The 19,907-nt window shown below is 32.8% G+C and overlaps 3 protein-coding genes across 4 annotated transcripts; 2 read left to right on the forward strand and 1 right to left on the reverse strand.

Moving 5' to 3' along the window:
- The first annotated feature begins 2,281 nt into the window (after window positions 1-2,281).
- Window positions 2,282-10,358, forward strand: LOC110620780 (casein kinase 1-like protein HD16). The gene is made up of 17 exons (XM_021764642.2): window positions 2,282-2,697; window positions 3,886-4,345; window positions 4,744-4,869; window positions 4,951-5,024; window positions 5,145-5,214; window positions 5,288-5,343; window positions 5,491-5,562; window positions 5,680-5,774; window positions 5,974-6,040; window positions 6,149-6,278; window positions 6,388-6,606; window positions 6,689-6,819; window positions 8,506-8,680; window positions 8,768-8,858; window positions 9,158-9,315; window positions 9,435-9,623; window positions 9,948-10,358. The coding sequence occupies exons 2-17, from the start codon at window positions 3,941-3,943 to the stop codon at window positions 10,005-10,007; spliced, it is 2,118 nt and encodes a 705-aa protein (XP_021620334.1). The 5' UTR covers window positions 2,282-2,697; window positions 3,886-3,940; the 3' UTR covers window positions 10,008-10,358.
- Window positions 10,359-11,122: 764 nt separating this feature from the next.
- Window positions 11,123-12,931, forward strand: LOC110621148 (putative H/ACA ribonucleoprotein complex subunit 1-like protein 1). Its single transcript, XM_021765265.2, has 4 exons — window positions 11,123-11,426; window positions 11,568-11,716; window positions 11,803-11,918; window positions 12,601-12,931. The coding sequence occupies exons 1-4, from the start codon at window positions 11,282-11,284 to the stop codon at window positions 12,773-12,775; spliced, it is 585 nt and encodes a 194-aa protein (XP_021620957.1). The 5' UTR covers window positions 11,123-11,281; the 3' UTR covers window positions 12,776-12,931.
- A 368-nt stretch (window positions 12,932-13,299) lies between these two features.
- On the reverse strand, window positions 13,300-17,016 carry LOC110621147 (glutamate dehydrogenase 1). 2 transcript variants are annotated; one of them, XM_021765263.2, is made up of 11 exons: window positions 16,859-17,016; window positions 16,442-16,520; window positions 15,495-15,619; window positions 15,304-15,417; window positions 15,001-15,222; window positions 14,843-14,917; window positions 14,513-14,629; window positions 14,147-14,397; window positions 13,985-14,060; window positions 13,813-13,899; window positions 13,300-13,713 (listed from the first exon to the last, which is right to left on the reverse strand). In XM_021765263.2, exons 3-11 carry the CDS (start codon window positions 15,600-15,602, stop codon window positions 13,528-13,530), a joined length of 1,236 nt encoding a protein of 411 aa, XP_021620955.1. In that variant the 5' UTR covers window positions 15,603-15,619; window positions 16,442-16,520; window positions 16,859-17,016; the 3' UTR covers window positions 13,300-13,527. The 2 variants fall into 2 exon arrangements, with proteins under 2 accessions (XP_021620955.1, XP_021620956.1); XM_021765264.2 differs by lacking the exon at window positions 16,859-17,016 and having other exon boundaries at window positions 16,442-16,752.
- Window positions 17,017-19,907: the final 2,891 nt, after the last annotated feature.

A 19,907-nucleotide genomic window follows, 5' to 3' on the forward strand; every position in this document is an offset into this window, starting at 1 on the left:
TTTAATTTATAAATTTAAATATTTATATTTTTATAAATAATATATATCAAAAATTAATAATAAAATAGTCCATATTAATTGAAATTTTTCATCAAATTAAATTAATAATATTAATTATTAATTTAATTTTCACAGATATCCAATCCATTTATACTCATTATCAATTTTTTTTGCCTCACTTCCCTTCAATTGCATTATTATTAATTATTAAATATAAGGTTGACTACATACTTTAATCAATAAAATTTTAAATAAATCATAACATTATAGTCAAAATTTCCTGGAAATTTAAAAATAAATAAAATAAACTCAAATAATTGATGTATTTTTGTCCAAACACGTTCAATCAAGTTACTTGTTTATGGGATGTAAACAGTGAGGAGTATTTGGGAAAATCATTTTATTTTAACTATTATTAATATTTAAATTTATCTAAATTTAATTAAAAAATATTTGTAATCTGTCTAAAACTGGATGATTACTGTTCCAATAAGACCGATTTTTTTAATTTCATATATTTTAATTACTAATTTATATAATAATATTTTCATTTAAAATTTTATTTTTTTTAAATATTCATTTTTTAGTTTTTAAATAAAAACATCTAAAAAATTATAAATATTATTATAAAATATATATTGTATGTTAAATTAATTATTTAATCTGATATCATAGAAATATTAATTTTTAAATTTAAATTCGATTATCATTATTTAGATATAAAAAAAAAGTGGATTTTGACGATTTGGAAAAAATATCAACCTTAAAATTCCTATATAAACACTATTGTGAATAGTAAATAGAAGTTGTCAACTAAAAATATTTATTATGTATACACGCAAACAGATACACTCACAGATAACTTCCCTTATTTGAGATATTTTTCTCCCATTATATATTTAATATTTTTTTAAAAATATTATCACTTTAAAATGGATAATATATTTATACTAGAATATTGTTTTTTTAAAATTAATAAATAGTGTTATTTTTTAATTGATTATATTTTTTAATACATTCCATTAATATTATTATTATTTGAAATCATTTAAAATTAATTAAAAATTATTCATTTCAAACTCGATCATTGTTATTTAAATAAAATACGATTAATTTATTTTTAATTTTATATATGTTAATTAATAATTTATATAAAAATATTTTTCATTTAAAAATTTTATACTTCTAAAAAAAATATTTTAATTTTTAAATGAAATCATAAAAAAATATAAATATTATTATAAAAAATATTTTATATTAAATTAATAATTTATATAAACATATTTAAATAATAAATAGTCGATGCATAAATTATAAACTCGATTACTGTATATTAATTTATAGATTTGAATCGATTTTAACTATTTAAATTTATTTTTCATCGAAAATATTCGACTTATGATAGTATTAATTTTCAAATCAAAATTTGATTATAATTATGTAAACTCAATCTATTTAAATTTGGTTGAATCGAATAAAAAATATAAAGTTGTGTGGATTCACATTTAGCTAAAAAATATATATTTTAATTATTTAGAAATCCATCTTTATTACAATTTTGTACTATTTTTTATATTTATTAATTTATTTGACATTTTTAGGATATTATTTCAATAAATATTTATATAAATTTAAAAGAGTTAAATAAAATTTAAAACATTTTAACAGTATAGAAAATATTACATTTTTAAACAAAATCAAAAATATATATATTCAGTGAATAATTTTAAATAATGTTTTCATACAATTTCAAATTAGCATAAAACGTATGCTAAGCAAATTCTTTAAATATTTTATTTTTTTACTAAAATTTAAAGATGGAAAATATCAATTTTATATGCAGATTAAATCTTAATATTTATTTTTTTATACAGATAAACTATTTTTTTAGATGAAAATAAATACAAAAATACACGAAAGAAAAGAGAAATTTTTTATATTTAAAAATTCAATTGTTATCATTCAAATGATATTTAAAATGTTTAAATTTATATATTTTAATTAAAATTTGCATAAAATACATTTTCATGTATTAATAACACTTGTATTAATAATTAATAATTATAAATTATTTAAAATTATTTATTAGGTAAAAGATATGAATTTTATAAATATAATAATAATAATACTAATATATTTAATTAATTAATAAAAAATAGCTAGGGTTTTATATATGTAAATATAATAATAAAAAAATACGGAAGGAAATATAGATTTGGTGAATACAAAGCCACATTTGCATGCCCCATGATTTGTATACACACATTAAAATTGCAAGGTGGATAAATTATAGAGGGAGAAATGGGAAAAAATAAAAAATCACTCTTTCTCTTAAAAACTTTCTAGTGTGAGAAAACAAAGACAGACACATCCAGACGCCCACCACCATCACCACCACCACCACCACCACCCAAATAACTTCACCGCCAACCACCACCATCTCAACCTCCCCTATCATTTTAAAACACACACATTGCAAAATCCACTGCATATCAAACACATAGCATAGATTCTTCTTACCTATCCTTCCATTTGTCTCCATCGCTTCAGTTTTTGTTTACAAAACGACTTCTCTTTTGGATAAAACTATCCCTTTTCACTCTCAAACAACGCCGCGATCTATATACCTCCGATCATCTTTTTTTCCCTTATCTCAGTTGCGATCGTTCTCGTTTTGTTTATATCGAGGATCGATCTGTGAGTACTTTTTTGGGGATTTTTTATTTTTTTTATTTTTATTTTTTTTGTGTAAAGTGGACGTTTTCAGCTTGTTTAATGATCGGTTTATTTTTTTTACAGATTTTTTTTTATTATTATGATGATCGGGTTTGATATTATTTGGTTTCAGATGATAGTACGCCTTCAAATGCTATTTTTTTTTTATTTCCTTGATTTTTTTGGTGAGAGATGCTGTTTGATTGATGAAAATTTAAAATCTTTTGTTTGGTTAGAGATTACGTTTGTTTGACGTGTCTTCATGGATCGATTGAATTGATTGTTTTACACATATGCAACTGTCTATATGTTTGATTAAAATGTTAAATTTGGTTTGAAGCTGTGACTGATTTGGGAATGAAAATGAAGCTTCCTTTTGAAATATGAATAAACGACTGCATACGTTCATTTGTTATTTTAGCTACATTTGCTTTATTTTTCTGCTAGAAATAGCATCTCTTATCCTATTTGTGTTGCTTTTAAAGTACGCAGCTTTTAGCTTTCTTCCTGTTATTTGTCCGATCTGATATCTTTAACTAACTGAACTGTATATTATTGGGATTCATTCTCTTTTTGTTCTTAGTGTTAATCATTGATAGTATGATTATTGCTCCAATTTGAACTTGTACAATGTCATGATTGAGAAATTTGTATAAACTGGTCTATCTTGATCTGGATATGATATTTGTTTGATTTTAGTTGTTTGTAGGGGGTTCCATGTGTGATGTGGACATGTGGTTATGTTTCAGTTTCGTGCTCTGCACATCTGAGATGTTTAAACCTATTCTGTACTGTTATCTTTATGAAGGTGGTCTATGTTCCAATATCATTTTTGTGCATACTTGAGAGTTCATATAAAGATAATAGATTCTTTACACGTACTCTTTATCAGGTATATAGATAATAGATGTTCCAAAAAATGAAACATTAACCACTCTCATATACACGTGGCTAAGTATATACGAGAGTGGTTAATGTTTCATTTTTTGGAACATCTATTATCTATATACCTGATAAAGAGTACGTGTAAAGAATCTTCTCAAAAAGAGCACGTTTAAAGGATACAAGTGTAGCTGCTTGAATGACTTTCCATTTATGGCATGATTTCAGTTTATGTATATGCATATTGCTATAGTTGATGCCTTTTCTTTTTGAAAAAAAAAATCACAGGAGATTGAAAGGATATTGGGGGAATTAAGTGGAATGTGATTTGCATGGGGTGAGGATGCCAGAATTGAGAAGCGGAGCTCGGAGATCGAAGCGTCTTGATGATCTTCAGACTCTCCAACAACCGATCAACCCAGCAGAGAATTGGATACAACCTACTCAAAACAAGACCAGAAGAAGAGTTGGTGGTAGAGGAAGAGGTGGCAATGCTACAGGTGTAGCAAAAGGGGCTTTGCCGGCAATACCCACAAGGCTGACTGCTGGCGGTAGAGGCCGTGGCATTAGGTTGATAGATTTAGACCCAGAACCTTGTGACGGGGAAGCTGCGGCTTTAGGAGCTGCTGAACCAGGTTATAATCGTGTTGAGGTAGTGGCTGACAAAGATATTGCAATGGAAGGTGGGAGTGCAGAGAAGGCAATAGGAGTTGAAGAAGAAGGAAGCACGACTCCAGTTCCTGAGAGGGTATTGCTTGTTTGGTCACTATACTTGTTTGGTTTGTTTTTGTACATTGAGTAGTTCTTTATTTAGTTTCAAGTTGCATTGTTGTGAATTTGTTTGCTTAAATAATGAAACTGCCTTTGCCGTGTATCACGCTGTTGTGCCTTCTCTAGCAGACAATAATAATGAAAAGGTTGCTGGTCGTTATGGAATTGGTTATTTGAAAAAATATAGATAATAATGGTCATTTCAAAAATATTCTGAAATTAAAATTCCTTGTGTGTGATTGGTCAATCGCATTGGCATAGTTGGTAAGCTTACGTGTCATCTCTCATATTAATTAATGCTTTCTAAATTTCTAGCAGTTCATCCCTTGCGAATAAAATTGTTAGTGAGGGTAGTATTTCTATTGCTGCGTGCAGGTGCAAGTTGGTAATTCTCCCATGTATAAAATAGAAAGGAAGTTGGGTAAGGGTGGTTTTGGCCAAGTTTATGTTGGCAGAAGGGTAAGTGGTGGTACCGACAGAACTGGACCGGATGCGATTGAGGTATGACTGAAGATTTCACTTATTCATCTGTGTGTTTTAATGCTATAACCACTTGTATGCATTGAGTTCCATTCCTCACAGGTCGCATTGAAGTTTGAGCACCGAAATAGCAAAGGCTGCAATTATGGCCCTCCTTATGAGTGGCAAGTGTATAAGTATGTACATGTATAAATTGGCATTTAAAGATATTTTCTCAAACTGAACATGTTTTAGAACTTATTATCTGATTCCTTGTTCCTTATTGACCTTGTCCTATTGCTTTTCAAATTGAACAGTACTCTAAATGGTTGTTATGGAATTCCTTGGGTGCATTACAAGGGCCGTCAAGGAGATTTCTACATTCTGGTGAGTGTGGGCTCCATTTGTCGACATTCAGAATTTGCTTACTGTTTCTGAAAGAACTTAAATAATATTTCAGGTAATGGATATGCTGGGGCCCAGTCTTTGGGATGTTTGGAATTCCCTAGGCCAATCGTAAGAAAAATAATCTCTCTCTCTCTCTCTCTCTATTAGTAGTGATGCTTACTGCATCACTGAATCCGTATGCTATTCCTCTCTTTCTCCTTTTATTCTTCTTCCCTGTATTCCTCTACCTGTTTAATGTTCTAGCACCTGCAACAGGATGTCACCAAATATGGCGGCCTGCATTGCTGTGGAGGCAATATCAATTCTTGAAAAGCTTCATATGAAGGGGTGAGTACTTTTGTGTCTTCAGGCTTTACTTTTTTTCCTTTTGCTCTGGTTTGCTTGTCTTTGGTATTCCGTCAACCAGTTAGAGTTTCTTATGCTGTTGTCCTCTGCTTGAGCCAGGTTTGTGCATGGAGATGTGAAACCAGAAAATTTTTTACTTGGTCAACCTGGGAGTGCTGATGAGAAGAAGCTATATCTTATTGATCTTGGTTTGGGTATGTTTGTCTTACCTCAACTGTCTGTAAATGGTTGCCTTGAAATGCACATGCAACCAATTGAGGATTAATTTTAACACCTACACGTTTTTCTTGGCATATTTTTAAATGTGGTTTTCATTTGTAATGCAACTGAAATTGTGGCAGATGTTACTTGTCATCTGTGTTTGTTTCTGATTCCACTGCATTTTTGGTTCAGCATCTAGATGGAAAGACACGTCATCTGGTCAACATGTTGACTATGATCAGAGGCCTGATGTATTCAGGTATTGGAATCCCCCCCCCCCCAACCAAAAAAAAAAGAGAAAAAAATCCCAAAAAGAAAAGGTCAATTTATGCTCAAGCTTTAAATTATGGCACATCTCTTTTGGCAGGGGAACAATAAGGTATGCTAGTGTACATGCACATTTAGGCCGAACCGGTAGTCGGAGGGATGACCTTGAGTCATTGGCTTACACATTGATATTTCTCATAAAAGGAAGATTGCCATGGCAGGGTTACCAGGTAGCTTTTTATTGCTGATTCATTTTTTGGCATTAAGGCACATTTTTCAAATGGATACCTAATCTTATTTCCTTTTTTTTTATTATCTAATTATTTGTTAAAATCACAGGGGGATAATAAGAGTTTCCTTGTTTGTAAGAAAAAGATGGCTACTTCTCCAGAGATGATGTGTTGTTTTTGTCCTCCTCCATTTAAACAATTCCTTGAAGCTGTTACAAATATGAAGTTTGATGAGGAGCCCAACTATTCGAAGCTAATATCTTTTTTTGAAAGCCTTATTGAACCTTGCACACCATTAAGACCAATTAGAATTGATGGAGCTCTTAAGGTGATTGTGAGTTCCACCCTTCTTGAAAAAGGATAGGATGCTGTGACTCACTAGCTTTTTCCATTTTTTCCTCCACAAACAGGTTGGACAAAAGCGTGGAAGATTGCTTATAAATTTGGAAGAGGATGAGCAACCTAAGAAGAAAATACGATTAGGCAGTCCGGCTACACAGTGGATTTCTGTTTACAATGCTCGTCGACCCATGAAGCAGAGGTATTTTTTTTTTTTTTTTGTTTGGTATAATATTTGCAATTGCTTCTTTTCTTACACTCTTAGTTCCTTATTACTCCTCGAGCACAATAAGTTTGTAAAACGAGTTAATCTATGTTTTATCATTCACACTATAGGCGAATGAGCAAGCATCAGTTGGATTTGACTTGGCCTTGTTAAATTTCTAATATATGTTTTGGGTTTAAATTGTGGGTCTGGTGTTAGAATCAGGCTGCTAGTCAATTATTACAAGCTCAAGTTCAATTCTGGAGCAATTAACTGTTTTTTAGCTTAAACTCATATGAAATATATATCATATAATTGATTCTATGTTTGTAACATAAATTCATAAGTATTTGCTTCTAATCTCACTTAAATTGACTAGATAAATTAATGTAACAAAGGCATAAAGATGGTGCCATGGTGGTATTAATTTGTTGATGCATGAGATTCTAAACGGCTGCAAAATGTTTCATTTTCTAACATGATTTATGGCTAGCATTAAATGAGACATGTCAACACAATAAAAATTTAATATTTTTCCTATCGGTTGTATTCAATGCTGCATGCTGCCAATAGGTTGCTTACGGCAATTCTTTTACATCCAAAGAGTACCTCGTATTAATATGCCATGGATAGCAGGCAAGGAATGAAAATAAACACTGCCAATGAAAAAAAGAGTAGAGAAGAGAATGAAACCCAGAAGCAAATGGCTTGTGTTTGTAGATTTAACATCTAGTAAATTTTATCATGATTTTTAGCCTGCCCACCATTGTATGACAGCTCATTCATTATGTAGACGAACTTATTGCAAATGAGTCGCTTGACTTCAGTGATATCTTTTGATCTATGAAGGGGAAGGATGATTTTCTGTTTTTTTGGTCATTTAAGTAGTATCTTCCTCTTTTGGCAGAGGAAAAAAAAGGTTGGTAGGGCAACTCAAGATTCAAGAGGATACCTGAGTACACATAGAAATTAGAATAACAAAAATACATGCTTCTTGTTCAAAGCTGTGGCTAGGAAATTTATGCTGTATCCCTTGCCTTTATGCAATGGAGCGTCCAGTTAGATTTGCATTTATTATCATTATGGCATTAGCATGTGTGGCTTTCAAAGGTTAATCCAAAAGGACATGGGATTACTCTACAAAGTGGGTGAGATGGTGAGGAGGTAGTTGAGTATAGAGCAATGCAACTCTGGGATATTAGGGGACTACTTCTTGTATGATCTAAAACTGAGATTGCTAGCCAAGGAAAGTAAATTAAGGGCGAAGAGAGATCAGGGTTGACTACATTTTAAAATAATCAATGCTCTGGAGGATTGAAGGAGATTCAAAATCTCTAGCAATGCAAAATATTTTAACCATATGCTCTAATTTTAGTGGATTGAAGAATATTTTTGGCTTATTTTTTTTTTTCCACTGTGTTTGCTAAATGGGGCAGTCTTATATGCTGGTTAATATAGATTTCAGCCTCAACTCATATCAGAATATACAATATTACATTATTATCATTTTTGGAGGATGTTGAATATTGCCTTCAATTTGACATGATTTACTCCAGAGAGCCTGCATTATCTTTTTCTTCACAAGAATGGTAATGAGGGTAAAAATATCAATTATAAGAAGCACCTTCTTTCTATTGTTTGTTTCTCGTGGTTGTCAATAAGGAATTTTTATTGGACTTACAGGTATCACTATAATGTAGCAGATGCAAGGCTGCGCCAGCATGTGGACAAGGGGAATGAAGATGGGTTGTATATCAGTTGTGTGGCCTCTTCAGCTAATCTCTGGGCCCTAATCATGGATGCTGGGACTGGTTTCACTTCGCAGGTTTATGAACTGTCGGCTGTCTTCCTGCACAAGGTTGTAGTTTGAATCTAGCATCTTTGCCTGTGACTTGTAAAATCAATGGAACTATTAACTCTGTTTATCATTCTTGAATTTTATTAGGATTGGATTATGGAACAGTGGGAAAAGAATTTCTATATTAGTTCAATAGCTGGTGCAAGCAATGGAAGTTCATTAGTTGTTATGTCCAAAGGTTGGTACCTTTTGTGCTTTGTATATAAGAGGGTGGTTATTGATGTCTGTCATATTGTTTGACTTGAAATTTGGGATAAGTGACGTGAAATGGAAGAGTATAGTTCTTACTTTTAGTTTGCAAATTGCACTTTCCTAATTATGGTGGTGTAAAATTATTCTTTTATGCATCTCATTGACGTTGGTACTTGGTCAGACTGTTGTCCATGTGTGCTTGAATCAAATTAGATCTATGTTCCAGGAAATTGAATAGGATTATTCACCACTAAAATTGATTCTGAAATATTTGTAATCATGCAGGAACTCCTTATACCCAGCAGTCATACAAAGTTAGTGAGTCTTTTCCTTTCAAGTGGATAAATAAGAAGTGGAAAGAAGGCTTTCACGTCACATCCATGACAACTGCCGGCAGTCGCTGGGGTGTGGTGATGTCCAGGAATGCTGGATATTCTGATCAGGTGTGAATTTTCATTGGAAGTAAATGTCCATTTTCCTTTCTAAATGTGTGCAGACCTACTTTTTGATTTACCCAATGGCATCTGATTTTCCGTCTTTTCTTTTGGATTTGTTGTTAAAGGTCGTGGAGCTTGATTTTTTGTACCCAAGTGAAGGAATACATCGGCGATGGGAAAGTGGTTACAGGATAACATCTATGGCCGCCACTGCTGATCAGGCTGCCTTCATATTAAGCATACCAAAACGGAAGATGGTAGATGAGACTCAGGAAACACTTCGTACATCTGCCTTCCCAAGCACCCATGTAAAGGTACATATCATGCTCATCTCTCTTTTTCTCCCAAGTTCCAACACCTGAAATTTTTTGTTTCAATTACTTGAGCTGTATCTTGCAAAATAATTGAGAATGATTTGGTGTCTTGTGCATGCTTGTGTGTAGCATGCCCATTTGGTTTGGTTCGACTTCTGGTCTTTTCTTCGATATGAAACTTACCTGGTTTAGCCTTTTTTATTGGTGTAAACCTGCAGGAACTCGTATATAAATTCACTTAAATACGGTTGTTCTTGGAAACATATTTATATCTATCTTTTGGTAGCTTCACTTTAATGATTTTGTCTTTATTCTCCATTGCAGGAAAAGTGGTCGAAAAATCTCTACATTGCATCAATCTGTTATGGGCGAACTGTCTGCTAATTATGGTGTTAATGTGGGTGGAGTATCCCAAAACTTCATAGTTAACAAATTTTGAAAGCTGGAAGGTACTTTAAGACCAAACATGGAATTGTTGGGTTGGCTTTCTCCTGCAAGTTAAAAGTAAACCCAAAGCTTCTCTTATAGGATCTCCGCTTACATTGATTGTAAAAGGGAAAAAGAAAAAGGGATAGAGAAAAGAGAAAGGAGAGGTGGTGCCCTGAGCCAAAACCTAAGCTGCTGGGCAATAGCATGTTAAAACATTTATATGTATTTAGTACTTGGTGCTTCATTACTGTCATTATGCTTTGGCCTTTGAGTTGTCATAAATGGGAAGACAAAATTATATTGCCATTCTGTTTTCACAAGATTGCTTCTGACATTATCTTCTTACCAGGAAAAAGGGGGAAAACACCCTATACTAAACGGCAAGTCTTAATCTAGATGCATAGAAAAGTTTTCCTATGCTAAATACACCAAATTGCTGGTAATTAGCTCTATATTTCTCTGGAAGGATAGGCTGAGAGGGTATCTCTAACCTAAAATTATTTGGGTTTGACTTAGATAAGCTTGCTAGTATTTATTGTGTTTTGAAGGATCTCCGTCATGGATTATAGGAAAAATAAAACGGAGTTCAGATTATTTAAGCTTACAAAAAGTTAATGTTATAGGTGTGAATTGATCTGCATTTATTGCTGATTTATTTAGTTTTTTGACTTTTACATTGATTGTGACACTTAATTAAAAACTACTATCGTAAAATATATTTTATTTTTTGGGATAAAAATATATATTTAAATATATTTTAATTATTTTAAAGATAATTAATAAAAAAAATATGGACTCTAATTGAATGGAGCCAAAATATAGAAAATAAATTATTTAAATTTAAAAATAGAGTTATATATGTGTTAATTTTAACAGGGGACAAAAATAATTTATCTTAAATAAAATTGTTCGCATAAAAAATATTTGCAACAATGTCATTAGTAATGGGCCGGCTCAAAGAACAAAATCAATATGTTAAGACATAATCGGACTTATGCGGTAGGCCTGATATTAGCCCATAAAGCGACCCGACCCGGTCCCAAACAGCAAAATTGGAGGGAGATTATGGTCATCTCGGGAGGGGAAATGGAACCCCAAAGCCCTAGCAGCTGAACTAAACCTCAACCGCAAAGCTATAGAGTATATCACCTCACTTCGCTTACTCTGCTGCTACTGAGAAACTTCAATACTCTCATTTTCCATTGTAACTTAAGCCAGTACGGTGAACCATGAGGCCGCCTAGAGGTGGCGGTTTTAGGGGCGGTAGAGACGGGGGACGAGGTGGTCGTGGCGGCTTTGGTCGAGGTCGCGGCGGCTTTGGTCGCGGTGGTGGTGGGGGGTTTCGTGACGAGGGACCTCCTTCTGAAGTAGTAGGTTTGTTCCTTTTTCTTATACCTTTTAACCTTTTCTTGTTTTCATAGATAAGAAAATGGAAGCAAATTGCGTGCCTAAAAAAAGGTATTTGCTTTGCAATTTTCTCTTCTTATTATTAATTATTTTTCTTAATTTTTGTAGAAATTTCTACATTTCTTCATGCCTGTGAGGGTGATGCAGTAACAAAGCTCACCAATGAGAAAATACCATATTTCAATGCTCCAATCTTTCTACAAAACAAGACTCAGATAGGGAAAGTTGACGAAATCTTTGGTCCTATCAATGAATCTGTAAGCTTTTCACCTGTCTCTTTCTCTTGCTTATGGATTTTGCAGATGTTTCTTTTATAATCTATATTTCCTTGTCTGTGTTGCAGTATTTTTCTATCAAAATGATGGAAGGCATTGTGGCAACTTCATATTCGCCCGGGGACAAATTCTACATTGATCCAAATAAGCTTTTACCTCTTGCAAGATTTCTTCCGCAACCAAAGTATGCTTCTTGTCTTACTACAGTGCTTTACTTGTTTTTCTTTTGGGGATCTGAGCATGGTATGCAAGCGTGTAATAAGTGAAATCGGTAGCTGAATGGTTGCCGCTGTTTAAAGAATAGTTTAAATGACTTGATAATAACTTTGAAATTGTGAATTTGGAGTCTAGCATGCTATGCATAGTACAATTGGCCAGGTTTTGTTTACTTCTGGTTTTATTGATGTTATGTGCGTGAGTGGTATCAGTGTTGCTGGCAAGTGAGCTTTATCCATTTTGTGATAGGTATAAACCTGTTGCTTTTTTTATTCGATTAAGTATTAGTTGGGAATAATCTGCACACTTGTGTTTATATTGCTTTGTTTATTTATTTGTTTAAGATGACTTATTTTTCCATGTCACGAGTTATGGGGGGAGACTTAGGATATTTTGGTTGGTAAAAGATGATGGTTCATTCTACGATCTAATGTTGTATGATCTTCGGATGAGCCCTAGAGCTTCTATGTCCTTTTCTGGGTCCTGTAGTAGCTGGCTGGCACATTTTGAGTGCCCAATGCAGATTTAAAGTGGGCTTATTGAGTTTGGTGGACTTCATTTTCAAACATCACTATATTGGTTCTAGATGTTTTTGGAACTTGTACCTTTTGCTTAAGTTTAAATCATAATGGGCTATATTATTGTTTCAGGGGACAGGCACAAGCAGCTGCAAGAGGTGGTCGCGGAGGAGGCAGAGGCGGTGGTAGAGGTGGTGGCCGAGGAGGTGGAGGCTTTCGTGGAAGGGGTGGTCCAAGAGGTGGTAGAGGTGGACCTCCTAGAGGAGGTTCCCGTGGTGGTGGCTTTAGGGGCAGAGGGAGATCATAGAAGAATTGTGTAATATTATTTGTGCTTTTCTCTATCAAAGGTTTCATTTTAAGTTGCAATGGACAAACGAAAATCACTACTTAGATACTAATGTGAACTTTATTGTTGATGAAGTGATTTTTGCAATATTATTTGTGCTTCTCTATTAAAGATTTCTATTGGTATTTTTCCAACTTAAGCTTGGATTATTGAACTCGGGCAAGGCAATAAGCCCTTTCAAGGTCTTGGAAAACTAGAATAGTCTGATGCTGCTAAATTTTAAACAGATGCACATATTTAATGGATCATGATGTTCTATTCTTGTGCCGTATTAAACGTATTTGACATTTTTCTTAAAAGAAATAATCTCCATTGTTCTTGCAAAGAACTAAACTCGAAAACCTTTCTGAACTCGAACTTTTATAGTTATTAGTTGGTACTCACATGTCTAAAGTCTGTATCCTCTGTTCTGTGCATGATTGAAAATTTTCGTAGAATTGAGTTATTAGGGAAAGGCAAGATTCATCATGACCAAAGAAATAGGATGCTTCTAAAACATTGAATGTCAGGCTCTCCTCTCTATTCTTTGATCGATGATTCACAAGCAATAGAAATCGCCAAAAGAGCAAGAACTCAAGGTGGAAATAAAAGGCAATACATATAGCAAAACCCTGTTGAAAGTTTCCCTCGCAGACAAGCATGAGAAATACCAAATTACTCGACAAGAATTAGGAGTTGCATTGAAGCCTCCTTTATTCATAGTAGCAGCATTCTTAGGCTTCCCAACCTCTAAGAACAGTAGCTCGAGCGACGCGATTAACTCCTAGAGTGAAGGCTCCCATACGGAGATCGCAGTTGTGGGTCTTGCACATCTCCTTCACATCTTTGAATCCTTTGGTCATGTAAGTCTTGAGCTCGTTATTCACTTTCTCCTCATCCCACATGAAACCTTGAATGTTCTGCAAGACACAGACAGGTCAGTATTGGCAACTGGCAATGTAATAACAGGGGACAAGCTTCATATAAGATACAGTTAACATTCAAGATATGTGTCCTACCTGCACCCACTCAAAATAACTAACGGTAACTCCTCCAGAGTTTGCATATATGTCTGGAAGAATAGCAACTCCTTTTTTTGATAAAATCTGTAAAAAGGAGAATAATCGTGATGCCATTGAAGGATTTGGTGTCTGTGACTGTAATATGAAACCCAAAGCAGCAAGCACCAACCTCATCGGCCTCCGGATCAGTTGGATGGTTGGCAGCTTCAATAATGAATTTGGCTTTTATTTCATTTGCATTTTCTCTTTGAAAAAGCCAGATGAAATTGTCAATCACTTTAGAGTAAAATTCATGAGAAAGTAAAAGCTTATGGCATAATAAGATCCAAACCTGTTGATGACTCCCCCAAGAGCTGCTGGAATGAGAATATCACAATCCTCAACTAATATTGATTTAGGATCTATTGGATCCCCACCATGGAATCCTTTGACACCCTTATGTTCCTGTACATGTTTGACTAGGCTTGGAATATCTATTCCATTTTTGTTCTTTATAGCTCCAGAGATATCACTTACAGCAACTATCTTCCCACCTTGCTCATTGATCAATTGGGCAGCCCAGGAACCCACGTTGCCGAAACCCTGAAATGAAACACAAGTCATCTCAAGAGTACTTTTGTTTAACCTTAAAAATCATCTTTGTGCATCTTGCTGCAGTGGATTGACCAAAGAAGCTGATATAGTATAGAAAGTGAACCTGGATGACAAACCGTTGGCCAGATATGGACATGCCATGCTCATTAAGCAAGGCTTCTGTGGCAAAGAGGACTCCTCTTCCGGTGGCAGCATCTCTGCCTAGAGATCCTCCGAGGTCCTAATTTAATAAAAAATGAATAAAAGGGGCTGTCAGATTATAGAATTAGAAAGCAACAAGTCACATATGGCAATGTTTTGACTCTAAAACTGTTGCTATCTCAAGCAATTTGTTAAATACGTAATAAGCGTCAACAACCAACTCCAAAAGGCAACAGGAAATGGAGATTGCAGAGTAGAATAGAGTTGGATATTGCCATATATATCTACTTACAGTAGGCTTTCCAGTCACAACTGCAGGTGAATAACCATGGAATTTGGAGTATTCATCTAGAATCCATGCCATTGTCTGTTTAATCACACAGTAACCGTAGATTAGCACAAGAATTAGCATAATATCTGGGTGAAGAAATGTTTTCAGATGCTCCGTACCTGGGGTCCAGTTCCCATATCTGGAGCTGGAACATCAGTGTGAATCCCTATCAGATCATGAATCTTTTGTGTGAAAACTCTGGTGAGTCTCTCTAGCTCAGATATGCTTAAATCCCCTGGATTACATCCTATCCCACCTTTAGCCCCACCATATGGGATATTTGCTACTGCTGTCTTCCATGTCATGAGCTGTGCTAATGCATTCACCTCATCTGGATCAACCTGCAATCACCCATTACACACATCAGAACTGAAAACTCAAATCAGACCACAAAAGGGTTCCCAAATCCCAATTCCACCAACCTCTGGGTGATATCTAATTCCCCCCTTCATTGGGCCTCTAGCATTGTCATGCTGGACCCTGAACCCAACAAAAGATGCCAATGTCCCATCATCTTTGGGTATGGTGCATTCAACCTGCAAATTTTTTGTTCAAGGATCCATTAGAGCAGCAAATTAATACCCATCTCAGTAGAGAAACTTTCTATAATCACCTTGATTTCTCTGAATGGAATAAGCAAGCTCTTCTCAAGCTTGGAGTCGAGCCCAAGCAGCCTGGCTGCCAGCTTAAAGTTTCTGTTGGTTGCCACTAGTGCGTTCATGGTTGCCGCTCCTTACTCTGGTTCAAGCACAACCACTTAGCTTCCTTATTTGTAGATAAAGAATTAAAGATGGCGAGATGCAACTGTTTAAATCACATTTCCCACGACTTTCAAAGTCAACGTAATTATATGATCAAGGAGACTTGGAGAAATTAAGTAATTAATTACCATTAATGGTGTCATTAACTGCATTATTCTATGGAGAGAGATAAAACGGGTTTAGGCCAATTTCAGAGGAAACTGGTGAAAGACTTCCAGTCAATGTCATCATTTGAGTCGCGAGGCTTGAAAGAAAGGGGCATTTATTTTTTGACAAGGACGAAAAAATATCTGTTTCATAGTTTAGTGCTAATGAGATGGTACGAATTGGTAAAGAAAGTGGCATTTTTCATGTGGTGAAGTTGTCAATTTTCAGCCAACTCTCGAGAGTCTTGAAATTCCTGCCACCCATTCTGGAACATGTTTTTTTTTTTTTTGTATAATTCGCTTAGATTGAAAATAAAGTTTGAAATTTTACAACTGGGATAGATTATTTATTTATTTTTATTTTTTTTTTAAGAAACGACAACTCAAAATTATTGAATAAAACAAATATATATATTTGCATTTTTAATTTAAATTAAACATATTTAAATCATAAAAATTAAAATAGTTAATTATCTTTTAAGACAGCAACTCAGGAACTCTCTAGACTCAAACCAAAACTATAGAAAGGATAAAAAAACATCAAAAAAAACCAAATGGAATCCACTAAACTAAGAATGCTTATAATGTCTGAAACAAGAACAAATGCATAAGATCTACGAGTGAAGTGAGAGAGACAACATAGAAAAACTTACCACAAGATTAATGTGAAGATCGAAGAACTTCAAGTTCCACTCTAAACTCAGCAACTATGATCAAACCCTAGTACCGAATCTACAAATAAATAGGCCAACCACAAACATGGAAAGAGAATCAAATTCCTTGAGAATCCCACAAAACAAAACCCTAAATCCTCAGCAAATCCAAAATGGCTTCACATGTATATAAAAAAAATTAAGATCTCCAACATGGGTTTTCATCACAAGAACAGAACATGATGCCTTTGTCTTCCTATCAATGTGAAAACTGCTTTTTTCACCTTGTACCAGAAGGCATCAAACTCATCCTCCATTAAAATTTGTCACACTTGGTGTATACAATGAGAGAATGTTCTTTAGCCAAAAAGAAAGAAAGAAAGAAAGAAAGAGAGAGAAAAGAGAGAATAATCATACGTGGAACACAAATTGATCAACTTTCGCTAATGTTAATGCATGAACGTGAATCCTACGCGAAACCCATGTTTCCTATGTTGCCATTGTTGTCCGAAACTGGACAGTTATTTTTTCCATGTCCAAGTTGGTTTTATAGACAGGAGTTTGATCTTGGATAATAATGGAGGAGTGAGAGATATTGATGTGAGTAAGAGGAAGAGGAAGAGGAGTGTCCATCATATGTTATTTAAATCTCATAGCTTTTTCATGAATCGTCAGCAAAAAAAGATTAGATAAAGAGAGGAAGTAAACATGATTATGATGATCACGACAAAATAATGATCAATGTTTCTTGTTGAAATTAATTTTTGAGGAATCATTTTCTCTTGGGACACGTCTATTTTAATTTCTTTTGATTAAAGGCAAGAAGCTTTGCTGTTGTAATTGTCTTGAAGGAGTAAAGAAAGGTTAGCTATCGGAAGGGTTTAATATTAGTTCGGTTTAATTCAAAATTGAATCTAATTGAATTAAAAATTAAAATTTTAATATTTATAAAAATAAAAATTAAATCAAATTGAAAAGTTCGATCGATTATAAATATTTAATTCTTAACGGACTAATTCAATATAAATAAAATTTAATTATAATATAATGAATCGAAGATACATAAGAAATAAAAATAATATATATTATTGGGAATGAGTTTATAAGCAATGAATAAAGTCTATCATTTTAATCTAAAAAGAAATTTGGTATTATTTTATAATTAAAGAAAGTGGTATCAAATATTCAAATTGGTTTTTGATTTTAGTGAGAAGGTGGCAATCAATTGGCTTCAAATTTGAAAATAATGAATGAAAAGGAGTTAGGCCCCTTTGGGTTTATTTATTTTTGTGTTAAAGATTATCCAAATTTTCTCCATGAGCAAATGACCTCATATTGGTGACATGTATTTCTTTTTCTTTAATTAAATTTCTCATCTCTTTTCTTTTTTCTTTTAAAAAAAATTAAAATTATTAAAGTGAAATCCACATCATCCCCACTTTAAGAATAATAATTTAATTAATCATGGAATTGTATCAATCATACAAGGAGAGCCCATTTTAGCTTGTCTTAAATTAATTATTAGTTGTAAATCAAGCAAATCACCATATTGGACCATTATATATCTCAGGCAAAATCATACTTTAATCTCTAAATTTTTTATTATTATTATTTTAAATATCAATATTCAAATTTTATATATATTTTTTTAAGTTTATCAAATAGTATTAATATAGCCGAGACTATATTGTTTTCGTTACGTTTGTCAAACATTAGGATGTATATGAGATTAGATGACTGACATGTTCGGAATGAGACTATATTGTAATAGGTTGAAACCTGCAAGTAAAAAAATGTGAGGTGGTGGTGAGTGCTCACGGCAATCACCCGATGTTCAAGTAAGAGTCATGACAAAAAGAAAATGCAGCAAATTACTTAAAAATTTAGTGTAAGAGAATTGTGTACTTTTATTTTTGTAATCGCTCCTCCTAAAACAGTGAAAATAAATATAGTATTTTCTTATAATTTAACGATGATATAGCCGGTTGCTCAATAATAGATATCGCCAATTAATGGGTTAGTGATTCCGCAAATACAAGTGAAGCGGGAATATACATAATAATGATAATTATGTGTCAAGACTCGGTCTATCAGGGAAGAACGAGTTTAGACGATAATTCGAATATAAAGTGTTATGGAATTCATTCCTGTAGTGAGATTATATTTTTAATTTATCAAATTTTTATCATGTGACTCTTGTCTGCAATATCAACTTATAGTTTATTTTGAACAAATGTTATATAATATCAATTATTCAAACAAATAAAAAGTAATTATCTAAAATTTTTTTAATCAGCAATGATTTTAAACACGGTTATAAATCATATTTTTTATTACATAATTTTTATTTATTTTATTTTTTTATATAAATTAAAAAAAATAATTTTTTTATTAACTTTTCAACTGTACCACCTTAAAAATATTCAATTTTATTAAATATTAAATATTTTAAGAATTTTTTTATAAATGAGATAAAATTAAATAGAATTAGCATAATTAATTTATATATTATTATATTATAAAAAAATGAATAATAATTTTAAAATGATTAAAAAGAAAGTGCTAAACGAAAGAAGTATTACATTATTTTTAGATGGTGATGGAACTGCCACTATCATAATATTCTACTAATTATTAATTGTCATTTTAACAATATCCATCCATATATTTCTATTGTCTTAAAAAAAATCAAATTTAGAGACAAGATGTAGGAATCCAACCCCCCAAAATCTCTTACCCAAATCTTGATATTGGCATGTTTATTGCCCCATTTAGAGTGAATCCCATGACTTCACCACTTTCTTTTGTTTTAATTTCATCACTTTGCATCTTCCCTTAAAAGACAATTGAGATCTTACATAATATCCATTAACTTCAAATATCTAATGCATCTCAAGACTTTAGCCTATTGAATATTAAAATATTGATCAATTTGATGATGTCATAATTAAAATTGTATAAACCTTCATTTATATATAAAAAAAATCAAATGAAATTTCACATAATAATATATGATTTTTATTCCTTTTAAATTAAAAAAAATTAAATTAAAAAAAGCTACTCTTCAATGAGAGTATTCATCATACAAGAATGGACTCTAAAAAGATCCTTCAATGTCTTCTTTTGATTGCTTTTTTTATTGATGAACAAATTATTTAAATAAGCCAATGGGGATTAAGAGTCAAAAAGGATGGATTCCACTATACCAACTATTGCCTTCATAGTGTTTCAAAGAGATAAAGAAGAGAAGATAGAAAGTGAAACACCCACTATCCCATATGCACCTCTAATTCATCCACTTTAAAACTTCTTTACCATCTCTTTTATGCTTTTGTTGCCAAGCTTAAGCTCCAATGCTCAAATCCAAAACTTAGAATAAATTCACAAAATATATCACCAAAACCTCATTTTCCAATACACATTAATTGATTTTACTTTATAAATCATTCTAATTAATACAAATGAC

The sequence above is a fragment of the Manihot esculenta genome, chromosome 8 (assembly GCF_001659605.2).
Source record: "Manihot esculenta cultivar AM560-2 chromosome 8, M.esculenta_v8, whole genome shotgun sequence".
Taxonomy (NCBI): Eukaryota; Viridiplantae; Streptophyta; class Magnoliopsida; order Malpighiales; family Euphorbiaceae; genus Manihot; species Manihot esculenta.

What these genes read in the sequence shown, in the direction of transcription:
- LOC110620780 (XM_021764642.2), top strand. Translation starts at nt 3,941, where the DNA reads ATGCCAGAATTGAGAAGCGGAGCTCGGAGATCGAAGCGTCTTGATGAT. An exon ending in GAAAAGCTTCATATGAAGGG is followed by an intron (nt 5,563 to 5,679) that starts GTGAGTACTTTT and finishes TGCTTGAGCCAG; the next exon opens with GTTTGTGCATGGAGATGTGA. An exon ending in ATGCTGGATATTCTGATCAG is followed by an intron (nt 9,316 to 9,434) that starts GTGTGAATTTTC and finishes TTGTTGTTAAAG; the next exon opens with GTCGTGGAGCTTGATTTTTT.
- LOC110621148 (XM_021765265.2), top strand. Translation starts at nt 11,282, where the DNA reads ATGAGGCCGCCTAGAGGTGGCGGTTTTAGGGGCGGTAGAGACGGGGGA. An exon ending in TTGGTCCTATCAATGAATCT is followed by an intron (nt 11,717 to 11,802) that starts GTAAGCTTTTCA and finishes TCTGTGTTGCAG; the next exon opens with TATTTTTCTATCAAAATGAT. An exon ending in AGATTTCTTCCGCAACCAAA is followed by an intron (nt 11,919 to 12,600) that starts GTATGCTTCTTG and finishes TTATTGTTTCAG; the next exon opens with GGGACAGGCACAAGCAGCTG.
- LOC110621147 (XM_021765263.2), bottom strand. Translation starts at nt 15,602, where the DNA reads ATGAACGCACTAGTGGCAACCAACAGAAACTTTAAGCTGGCAGCCAGG. An exon ending in GAATTAGATATCACCCAGAG is followed by an intron (nt 15,223 to 15,303) that starts GTTGGTGGAATT and finishes GGGTGATTGCAG; the next exon opens with GTTGATCCAGATGAGGTGAA. An exon ending in ATATGGGAACTGGACCCCAG is followed by an intron (nt 14,918 to 15,000) that starts GTACGGAGCATC and finishes GTGATTAAACAG; the next exon opens with ACAATGGCATGGATTCTAGA.